Source organism: Malaclemys terrapin, chromosome 4, assembly GCF_027887155.1.
Source record: "Malaclemys terrapin pileata isolate rMalTer1 chromosome 4, rMalTer1.hap1, whole genome shotgun sequence".
Classification (NCBI taxonomy): Eukaryota; Metazoa; Chordata; order Testudines; family Emydidae; genus Malaclemys; species Malaclemys terrapin.
The window spans coordinates 41,474,987-41,486,622 of record NC_071508.1 but is presented as its reverse complement, the minus strand read 5'-3'; the positions used below and the strand labels follow the sequence as shown (position 1 = coordinate 41,486,622).

The 11,636-nt window shown below is 38.5% G+C and overlaps 1 protein-coding gene across 2 annotated transcripts; it reads right to left on the bottom strand.

Annotated features, from left to right (window-relative positions):
- Positions 1-755: 755 nt before the first annotated feature.
- GAL (galanin and GMAP prepropeptide) lies at positions 756-11,301 on the bottom strand. 2 transcript variants are annotated; one of them, XM_054027369.1, is made up of 7 exons: positions 11,100-11,301; positions 10,566-10,646; positions 9,787-9,841; positions 8,501-8,572; positions 7,952-8,038; positions 4,763-4,840; positions 756-1,050 (listed from the first exon to the last, which is right to left on the bottom strand). In XM_054027369.1, the coding sequence occupies exons 2-7, from the start codon at positions 10,644-10,646 to the stop codon at positions 998-1,000; spliced, it is 426 nt and encodes a 141-aa protein (XP_053883344.1). In that variant the 5' UTR covers positions 11,100-11,301; the 3' UTR covers positions 756-997. The 2 variants fall into 2 exon arrangements, with proteins under 2 accessions (XP_053883344.1, XP_053883345.1); XM_054027370.1 differs by lacking the exon at positions 8,501-8,572 and having other exon boundaries at positions 11,100-11,293.
- Between the last annotated feature and the right edge of the window lie 335 nt (positions 11,302-11,636).

Below are 11,636 nucleotides of genomic sequence, written 5' to 3'. Positions count from 1 at the left end.
CTCGGGGTGGAGGTGAGGTGGGGTGGGGAGTTTGACTGCCAGTGGGTGCAGAGCACCCACCAATTTTTCCCTGGAGATTCTCCAGCCCCAGAACACCCACGGAGTCAGTGCCTCTGTGCAGCAGGTTGGTTGGTGTAGATGCAGTGGCCATGCAGAAGGAGATTCTACCCTGACCCTGATCAGTGCACTTGGAGAAGAGACCACATGATCTAGGAAACCAAATCCACTCCAGAGGTATGTTAGTGATTGAGTTGCAGCCCTATAGCCTGCATCCATCTTGGGGAGGATTACATTTTCTCTAACTTAATTCCATAGTTCCTTCCGCAGGGCTTGATTCTGTAAGTGCTGGGCACTCTGACCTTGATCCAAAAAAGGTCTTTAAGCATGTGTTTAGCTTGAAGCATATGAGTAATCTTACTGACAACACTGGTGCCATGTCTACCATATGGGCGCCACAGTGGCACAGTTACAGCACCATCGTTATGGACCTGTAGCGCTGTACCGGAGAAGATTCCTTCAGCAACAGAAGGGGTTTTTCCATCACTGTAGAGCTCCACCTCATCGAGTGATGGTAGCTAGGCTGACGGAACATTCTTCCATTGATCTAGCTGCATCTACACAGGGGGTTGAGTTGACACAGGTTCAGTGCTCAGGCTTAGGAGGATTTGTATACTTAAAGTTAAACATATATTTAATATACTACATATTGTGCATTATATGTCATTTGAAAACACGCTATTGTAAGGAAAATGAAACAAAATGCAGCTGTTCTTTTATTTTACCACTTACCTAAAGAATTTTTTTTTAAATCAAGGCAAAACCTCTTACATTGTAACATCACAGAAAAAAACAAAACAAAAAGGGCAGAAAGTAGTTTACCATGTGTAACTCTGTATAAGAGTAATGTAAACAATAATCACCATCTTCTGTTCATTTAAAGCTCTGTTTAGAGTTTAGTCTTCATTTACAATACAACAAAGTATAAATACATTATTTTTCAGGACTGATTTGTTTCTTCTGATGAAAGTAGATTATCTAGTGCCCCAGCCTCTGCAAAGGGGAAAAAGAAAAACACAGTCATGATTTTTAGCAACAAATAGTTAAGTGCAAAGTTTAGTATAAACAATTAATTCCTAAAAAATCAACCTTATGAGCGCTAAACTTTCTTACTTTGCTTCCCTTTGACCATAGATGAGGCAATAGGCTCATACTTTTCATGGCTCATTTCTAGGCTATTTAATGTTTCTTCTGAATATTAATAAGTCATAACTTCCTGTTATCATTTACAGTATTTTAAAAAACCTTCTGCATCGACCTTGATGTTTTGATTCATATCACTGAATATCAGTATCATAAGATTTAATATTGTTTGATTAAGTTTGATCCTGCAACTGGCTCAGGCTGGGCAGACCCCTGCACCGAGCTAGTTTCAGCATTGGGGCCTAAAAGGCCAACTGTGATGGTGACCTCCAAGAAATCACTTGTGAGGGTGTTGTTATAAATATGCCCCTTCTCTTTAAGATGGAAGTATATGAATTATCTGAATAATCATTATTGTTAAAAACATTTCTCTATACAATGGATTATTTTGAGAAAGAAAATGCAGAAATCAATATATTTAGTGTAATAAACTGACATTTGAGTAGATGTGTAAAAAGCATTTATATTACATTATTATTGGACTGAATTTTTTTTTAAAATCAGATATTGATTTGGAGTGTCAAGATCTCGCTGGTAGCCATTGTTAGCTAAAAATGTAGCATCACTCGCTAACATTCTGTGTTTTGTAGCTTTGGAATACCAGTTCTGCATCACCGAAAAGCCAGTGTGCACCATCCAGTGGATTTGGTTTTTGTGTAGTCTCAGGGTTGATGGTAACAGTAAGGAGGAGCATGTAAGTGTGCGGTCCAAAGAGCAGACCAGGTAATTGTTACTCAGAAAGTCACAGTTCAGCCCCTGGTTGACACTTGCTCCATGGGGAAAGTAATTGGTATCAGCTCTTTACTAGGTGCTGATTACTTCTCTCTCCAGGCTGGCTCAGTTTGCGGAGATCAGGGCTCAGCCTATTCCCCAGCCCTGCCCAGTCATTTCTGCTCAGGCGGCTGCTCTGACCCCCACACTGGGACATAGCTTACACAGGGAGACAGAAATGTCTCTATTGCACTGGTATAGAAACACCAGCTGACCAATATTAAATCAGGATCTCCTTGGACTTTCTTTTAGCACTAAGAGACTGAGGTCCAATAACCCCCCTCTGAATGGGAATTCTAACTCATCTGCAGTAAGCATATGAGTGGTCTTATTGACAACACTGGGGTCATGTCTACCCTATGTAGGGTGACCAGATCAGGATCAATACCCCTGATCATGGATGTCCCAAGACACACCCTCCCTGAGCCATTTATGCTTTCAAGCTGTTCATGCAGTGACTGCTGTTCCCAACTTGTGGGTGGATTCACCAATACTGACTTTCCACTCCCTCACTTGGGAATAGCCCATGTATGGATAAGTAGAGTCCTCAAACTATAGTTATTTCAAGTGACTACCCTGTAAATGTGGATTTGGACAGATGCTCATTGTTCAGTTAACAGGGAGAAACAGCACTGAAAGATTGGGAGAATAAAGATTTTTAGAGCATTGTATGAATGTTTGAAAATGTTATTTTAGATCCATGTAATCTATCAGATGAGTAAAAATGTTGAATGGAAAAATACTCGTACTCCCCACAGAGACTAAGTAAACATGCTCTGCAGGAATTGGGAAGAGAAGTGGAACCACCCTCTCCCAGCCCAGAGCACAGAACAGCTGCATAATTACCACTAAGCCTCCAGAGACCAGAGACTCACCTTCCAAACAGAGCCATTGATTTTAATGGGCTACCCTCTGAAAGTTACTTCTCAAAATGAGGATAGCAGATTTGGGCCCCAGTTTTGCCTATCAGACATTTCTGTAAAAATGCCAATTGTTTTTCAAAAAGGAGGGGTTTTTTTTGTGCAGTTAAAAACATTAATGTGGATTATTATACAGCAAAACCAGGGTTATCGGGAAAACTCTTATCCCAAACATGGTCATGTCCTACCACGACCTCTTAGAGATTTTGGGAAAACTGAAGGTATTTTCAAGCTTTGATTGTATTAACTTATTCAACATGTTCCATGAGATTCAGGTAAGCCAGGATGTGCTGTTTTTGAAAAATGCTTGAGAATGGCACAAAATCTTAGGTTTGCTTTTGGACTGAGGCTGGACAGTTGAAGTATTCTCAATCCCTGGAAATGACAGTATTGCTCAAAGATCCTTAACTAGACCATTCAAACAAATACAGTCTCTAGAGACTGTGCAATGTAGTTTAGTTAACACTGGTTGTATTTTAGTATTTACAGTAGTCTTAGCAGAGGATTTTTCTGAACCAAGACAGATCATTTTAGAAAATGATGCCAAAACTGTCCAGAGTTTTATTTATAACTTCAAGATTTTATGAATTTTAAACAGACTTGAAAAGATTCACAGTAAAGTGAAATTAATAAAAACACAAATGTCTCATTCCAGTGCATTAATTAAAACAAAAACACAGCACCTGTAATTTTATCTAACAATAAATTCATTGCTCTGAAAGTATCTATAATTCATTCTATTCAAAGGTAAGGGTTTATAGAGAAGGCATGTGACAGAATTTTGAATGAAAGATTCAGAACGCTTGCAATTAGGAAGATTAAAGGCATGTACTGTGTTATTTTTTTTCTCCTAATGCAAATCACTTTCTAAATATTTTGAATGTAGCAGAGTTGAAAGGAGCAATTCTATATTGGCTGAAAATGTGAGACAGGTATATTGAAATAAATTAATTTACTTTGCCTGAAATTTTCAGAAAAACTCATGAAGATCTTCAAAATTATAATAGAGGTCTAGTAACCACTCAGGTTTTCTGTTTGCTTGATGCTATAATAAAGTCATAGTCCTTAGTTAGGCATCCTCAGAGGTCTCAGTCCTACAGGTCCTATATAGACAGTTCTCCAGTATTTCACAGGGAGTTTTGCCTCTGTTTGAACTCTGTTGCCACACAGGTGAGTGATGTCACAATTTCAGGGATATGACTTCACCACAGTGTCCAAATGGAGGGAAAATTTATTTCCTTTGTCACTGTCTTACACAAATGTAAAACTTGATGATAAACTTTGGAACATATCCTTTTATTCAGTCTTTTAAGTAAGAGGAAAAATATTGACCCTATTAAATATAGTTCAAACAGTTTTGGCAGTTGTCATTTTGGTAGTACCTACAGGCTCCAAGCAGGATCAGGACCCTTCTGTGCTAGGCACTGTACACATGTAAAATGAAGAGATGGTTCCTGCACCAAGGAGCTTACAGTCAACATCTCAATCCTGCAACCACTTAGTCAGATACTTAATGTCATGCACTTCTGTGACACTACTTGTATGTTGAACTTTAAGCATCTCCATAAGTGTGTTATGGGAGCAGGCTCTTAGTAGTTTCTTCCAGATTTCAATCCACTATTTGTTAATATGGATATTCAGCTATATCATTTCAGCACATTTTGTTCTAGGAGTTATGTCAAACATAATCAAGCCCATTCTCCAGTGATGCTCAACAAAGTCACACAATTTAAATATGAATCTACAATTATATATTCAATCCTAGTCCTGCAGCTCTTATTCAAGAGTTTTGTCCAAGTAAGGATTACAGAATCAGATCCTCAGTGACTGAAATAAAACTGTACTTTTAAATGATTGAGACCTTTACTAACCTTTAAGATGCAAGTAAGTCAAAAATTCAATTACTGTGCGTACAACATTGTCGTCAACCACCGGTCTCCCAAGATTACCTAGAAAACATTTATTGGATATTTAATGTATAGATAGTATGAATATTTGCTGATACAACTTTAGTCACAATAGTGAATGTAAGAGTTCAGAAAAATCCGCGAAACTACATTTCATTTTAAAAGTTCAGTGGAAAAACTGAGAGCCAGATTCTCTCCTGCACTGAAATACATTTGGTGCAAGAATGGGGTGACATCAGGGAGCTGGTTACAGGTCCCTGATTCTGGAGCTTCTGTACTAATGTAAGTTAGAGCAGCCTTCAGGTTATTTGGTTGACAGTGCTTGTAAGGTCCTCCAAGGCTGTCTGTGGAGCTTGTAAATTCTGAAACCCCAGTCAAGAAGTTTATATCTGAAGAGACCTCAGAGACTCAGGATTTCTGGAGAAAATAGGTCCAAATTTATTCACCTATTTTTATTGAAAAATAGTCCACTGCATTAGTTCCCCTTGAACACGTAAACAATTACCATTTTAAGACAGCTTTATAAGAAGCCACTACATTCTGCAAGTGAAAAATATATGTTTTTCAAAATACCTAATTGAATGCCAGTGAAACTTAAAAAAATGTCTCCATTGAATAGGGTCTGCATGAGAAATTTCAGGTGCAAAGGAGATTCAGAGTTGATGGAAGGAGTGTGCTTAAATGAAGTTTATAAGAAACTAGGTTACAATCTTTAGGTCCCATCCTGCAAAGTGCTGAGCTTGGGGTGACTTTATTGGGAAGCCACATCTGCAGTTCCACAATGTATAGTTTCCAGATCACACATTTTACAAAGGAACTGTCTACACGTCCACAGTTGGAAAATACAGTGAGTCAGTGAGACGTATTACTAGATCAGAGTGCACTAACTGTCCCTTTCATCAATATTTCAGAGTAGCAAAATATATTATATCCGCTTTGCTAGGCACCAACATTTCTAATCCCCCCCGTACAACCATAACCAGAAACGAACTAATGGTCTTCAACAGAATTGTACAACTTATGGGAGATGATTCAATGTTCTCCTACTACTAAGTAATAAGCAGAGAACCTTACCTGAATTTTGGACCTTTGTTGACTATCAGATATGTCTCTATTGTACTGTCAGGGTTTGAGTTAGATTGTAAGTTCCTTGGAGCAGGACTCTATCTTCCCCTGTTAGTACAATGCTGAGCACAGGAACAACTATCAGCCTTCTAGGTATTGGAGTGAGAAATGATCTCATTTTGAGGTTCCCTAACAGAGGACTAGCTCATGTCTTTTGATCCATACATAGGGCTCTTGCCATGTGTGGATCACTCCCTCACAATACAGAAAAGAGTCACAACAGCTCCCAAGGCATCTTCTGAGCCCCAAAAAGAGCTATCTGTGTGTCTGGAGATCTGTGCAGATTAGAAGGAATCAAGTTGTGGGTTGAACAGGCAAAGAATGGGTAGGTCAAGAGAAGGTCCTGAGGAGGGGACCTATAAGTTTACTTAAAAATTCACTCACGCACCTGACTCCGTCATGGGGAATCCCCTCCTTTAAGGGAGGCCTCAGCTGTGCTACCAAATAGCAGGGCTAGAGATTCTGTAGCAGCACAGAGCCTCCATATATATGGCCAGAAAGGAGAGGGTGGTGTATCCTGCTCTCCCAATGGAAGACGTCAGAGGAAATGCTGATGGGAATTTCCCAGCATTTGCTGCCTTAACATGGTGTTGCCTGGTAGGTGTGATCTAGATATGAAACTGCAATTCTCTAAAGCAAAAGCTTCCTGCTGCTAAGCTGTATTCTGTTTAATTATGAATGATCAAGCGAGAGTTGGTTGTTATATCAATGTTTAGAAATTGTGTGTTCCTGTTAATAGCCTCCAGCTGAGTACCTGCTTTAACTCATTGACTCGATCACATCACTTATATATATATATATTTACTATTACAAATTGATATTGGAAACTCTATACAAAGTGTTTAAAATAAAACATCCCAATAAATGGCAACTAAAAAAAAAAAAAAGTTTGCCTCTGTAGATGCTCCCCAGCTGTCTCTAGCATCATTCACCCTTTGTCTAGGAATGCAATCGGAGTATTTTTTTAGTTCAACAAATAAGTTTCAGATATACCAGGAAAAGGAAATGGCTTCTGTATTGGTCTAAATATTTGCTTAGAGAAAATAAGGTATTTTGAACAAAGTAACATTTTTGCATACCAATACGTAGGAATTAGATTAACCATAAAATTAAATGCTTTAGGGTGTACATTTAAGAATAGACACAGCAACCCTTTTTGAATCATTACCATCAGCATAGAGTAGAAATTTTATAATACAAACAAGGGTTATAAAAACAGGGACGATATACTGTAAGGTTCTGATCCTGAGAAGTACAGAGCACTCAACTCCCATTGAGCTCAGAGTTGTGAATGCTCAGCACCTCTCAGGATTAAGGGACTGTTCCAAAACCCATTGCATTAAATGGAAAGACTTCTACTGACTTCATTAAGCTTTGGATCAGGCCCTAAGTCTTCTAATTGAAACAATTTATCTTGTTTAATTATGGAAAAATTATACAGTTATACCTGAGATGGGGTTCTTATGAGAAATCCATTTATCAAAAACCAGCTCCATACAGCATTAACAACAGCTTTCAGTTCTGTGTTGGTATGATAAAAGGTGTCTCTTGTTTCTATAACTTTCCCTAATATATGATCTCCCTAATATCGTCCCTTACTGATCACATTCCTGGGCTAATCAGTTAGGACTCCTAAGTGTCCGATAGGACTTGAAAGCTTTGTTTTGAACATATATAAAGAAAAAGGTAGGTTTTATAGTCAAATATGTTAATTTGGATAAAATGAAGGAAACTCAAAAGCTTTTGTCCTGCCAGTCAATGTATGACTCTGCATTTTAAACTATTACAAGGCAGAATACACATAATTCAGGTCAGATCTCCAAACTCTGGCGTCTGTGAGCCAAATTTTGCTTTCCTTTCTCATATGAATACTCTCATTGACTTCAATGGGACTACTCATGTATGTTAAGTACATTGTCCTTCCTACAAGCAAACTTAAGCTTCCATTTAGGGGGACAATAACTCAAACATAGTAAATAAAATGCTATATACAGAAGCATAAACTCTTGGCTTTCATAATTTCATTACCTATTTTTATATCCTCTTCAGGCTGTATCTCACGTTTACCAGCTAGGCCATGCTTGTCAATAAAAGATCTGTGATTGTCTACTGCATCTGTTAAATAAATTAGAGATGAAGAATTAATTTCATTTACAGTCTCCAGGTTGATTTTGATGGATTTTATTGAGCTAGCTCAAAAAGATTTAAAAGTGACTCTCTTTATAGCCTTCTTTTCATTTGTGCCCGAGAACATGATGGGATTATTGATAGAATGATGTATAATTAGTGAATCAAAGGAATCATTCTTTAATAAGCTTATTAAAGAAGGCATTTTTTAATTTTGTGTATTTAGTTTATATCCATTAAGGGCCCATTCCTATATTGCTTGCACTTCCAAACTCTTCCACTGAATTCATTGGGAGTTTTGGGTGTACAGGGAATGCAGAGTTGGACAATTCATGTGTAATTTAGGAATGTGGTTTTGCTACTCTTTCCTCTTAAAAAAAGTTGCCAAGTAATTTGTTTTAAAGTAAACTGCAGTTAGTTTACATGAATAACCTCCAAAAACTATCTTACATTCCCCAGGTGCCTCTTCTCTCCCCCTTGCAATGGGCATTTCCTTTATCAGTAAAAGCTGATCAATACGACCTGCAACAGAGGATGATGCCTATTATCCAGTCTTAGAGAAATGGCGCTCAGCAAATATATGCCCCCATTACAGAATGGCATGTATGTCTGTCTTTCAACATAGTCTATTCTGGCATTGCTGCTTTAAGGCAAATATACTTACAAACATTTACAGAATCAATAAATACATCAAAGGTGCATACATTTGTATCCCAAGGTCAGTTACAAAAAGTGAATAATAAAGAAAAAAAAGACAGGGATGATCCTTATATGGACAGTGGTATTTATTATCTGTAATGTTGATCATATACTATAGAGGGTGAAATTAGGCAACCCCCAGTAATATTTAACATAAAAAGTAGTAAAGGATAGGTATAGATGTCTGTATGTTTTATGCCTCTCAGCATCTTGAAAACCTTGGGTAAAAATTAATGACAATTATTAAATCAGATACAAATAGTTTTAAAGGAAGGCTTTTTAGCCAATTGGGACACCTTCACTTTTCATCTCCATACTTTTTTGGAAACTTGAACTTTACGTTTTCAGTCTCTCAGACATTGGTGTTTGTTTTTAATTACAAAATGGAATTAAACATTTTCCTCTTGTAAATTACTGATATTTATTTACAATTTCAGAGAGTTTGTTTTGTCCAAGAATAGTATCAGAAGACTATGCGTCTGGGCATTTTTATGTAGATTTAGGATGAAATCTTGGCCCCACTGAGTTCAGTGGGGCAAAACTGCCACTGATTTCAATGGGGCCCAATTTCACCCATAGTATTTCCCCCTTGATTGACCTCCAAAATTCCATAAAATTTTATAACTACTTTGCAAGGCAAATGCCCTTAGATTCTATACAATTAATCATCATTATTATAGTATAATTGGAGGTAAAGCTACTATTTTAGAGTAACAAGATGTTTGCCACCTAAGAATTACAACTCATTAGCACTCTAAGAATACCCAAAATGTGTAATTCCATATAATGTAGTGCCTTTACATGGCATTGTTTTTGAAGAGGAAGTTTAAATTCTATTTGTTTCTATCCCAGGCTTCAGATGTGTAACTAACTGAAGGTTCTCTGAAATAACACTCTTTAGTTTTACATAAGAAAGTTTAAACAAAAATTATTTTAATAGCCCGATTAGTGGGTAGCACACTCATGACAGACAATAGGCGTCAAGTGACCATTTTTAATAGAATTTTAAAATATAGAAAATTAAATATTTGACTTACGTGGCCCAAGTAGGTAACCAGCACTATTCAAAGTCCAGCCCCTTTTTTCTTTTGCCTTACAGAGGGAAAAGTGCAGATAGTTTATTTATTGCATGATTTACATAATACTTTCTGAAAAAAAGAAACATGAATCTGGAAGGTTGGTTTGTGCAAACAGATTCATTAGGGTTCCTAATGAGCTGATATTTTTTATTCATTAAAAAAAAAAAAAAAAAAAAATTCAGTCTGGGTGAAACCCTAGCCTCACTGAAGTCAATGGGAGTTTTGCCATTGACTTCAGCATGACCAGGATTTTGACCCTATATAGACAAAAGTGCAAATCACACAATGCATTATAAATTTTAAACCTTACAAGTTATAATAAATGTGATCTGCTCCCAATCTGCTTTACTGCAAAGTATATACATTTCCCTCTAGATACTGGTTTGGATTTACACAATTTGTCGTGTCTCAGCTGTTTATATTTTGTAAGCTTCATTAAAACAAAAGAATTCTTTGTTTTTTTTCCTAAGTAAGATGGCCATTCATTGAACTTTACAATATAAAACTAATAACCCTTTTGTTTAACTACTTTGTAGCACATTTGTCATAAGTAGATGAGTATTAAAATGTCCAATATTCCCAATTGTTCATCCACCATCCAATATATTCTCGGGCACTCGCTTTGTTTTGCTCAGCCCTATATCTAACCAGGTGCCCGTCAGTTTACTGGTACTTGTCAACTGAGACACTGAGCATGTCTAATGGATAGAGCCCCTGTAAATGAAATTTATACTTACTGATAAAACGAGTCCAAATGTCTCTGAGAGGGTGGCGCAAAAGATCAAAGATAGAAACAGGAGACTAGTCCACCTCTGCATCTGAAAGGAGACCACAAACGCTTGGGGTTAGTTGCTTTGCCTTCCAGTTTGGGATCCCAGGTATGGGGGTTTAAATCGACTTAGGTTCCCGCAGGAACCTGATGCCTTAAGAAACATCGAGACAGGAGGAACTTATGAGAAGGAAGGCTGTGTATCCGGGGGTGAGTCCTGTGCATCTGAAAGTTCAGGAAGGAACGGCAGAGAATGTCAAATCCTAAGAAAGCAGGAACACCCCCAAAGTCGGAGACGGGGGTGGAACCTGACCGCTGTAGGGCACAGAGGCAGGAGATCAGCCTTTACAATACCTGCCCCCTTTGCCACTTCTACACACAAGTCATTGCAGCCACTGATATGGGGTGTCAGAAGGGAAGGCGTCCAGGGTCTAAGATTTAATGTACCTGAAAGTTAAATACCTCCCAGAAGGCAAAGAGGCTAAAAATAAGGGGAAAGTACCTTGAGTTGGGGTGCGCTACTCTGTTCTTCACTGCGCGGGTTCAGTCCTGGCTGGCAGTGGGGCAGGGAGCTGTCTGCAGGCTGCTCTGGGGAATGGATGGTCACAGCTGGGACTCCTCACTGCATGGCTCTGGTGCGCTCACTGAGTAGGGGATGCAATGGAGTGGGGGGGCTGCAGTGCCTGTAAGCCCAAGACCGCTCCCCCTCTGCTATTTATGGGTTGCAGCACAACTTTGCAGGCGCGGCTCTCTCCCAGGGGAGAATCGAGAGCCGCCCACGTCCCCGGGTCATTTCCCCTCACCAAGTCACTGCATTAGGAAGGGCAAAAATTACAGCAATTCAATTAGAGGCATTTGGAAGCAAGATGTGGGCTGCAGATAGATAACAGCCTGGCCAATTACCTTTCATTACGGCTGGGTTGGACACTGGCCAGCAGTGAAAAGAGCTCTGTTCTACTAGACAGCCTGGCCTGCCTTCTATCTTTTTCCTGAAACTTCAGAAGTTCTTTGTTGTTGTTTGAGAATAAGGAAGGGTAAA

What these genes read in the sequence shown, in the direction of transcription:
- GAL (XM_054027369.1), bottom strand. Translation starts at nt 10,646, where the DNA reads ATGCAGAGGTGGACTAGTCTCCTGTTTCTATCTTTGATCTTTTGCGCC. An exon ending in AGAAGAGGCACCTGGGGAAT is followed by an intron (nt 8,039 to 8,500) that starts GTAAGATAGTTT and finishes TTTATTTAACAG; the next exon opens with ATGCAGTAGACAATCACAGA. An exon ending in GACTTACTTGCATCTTAAAG is followed by an intron (nt 1,051 to 4,762) that starts GTTAGTAAAGGT and finishes TCCCCTTTGCAG; the next exon opens with AGGCTGGGGCACTAGATAAT.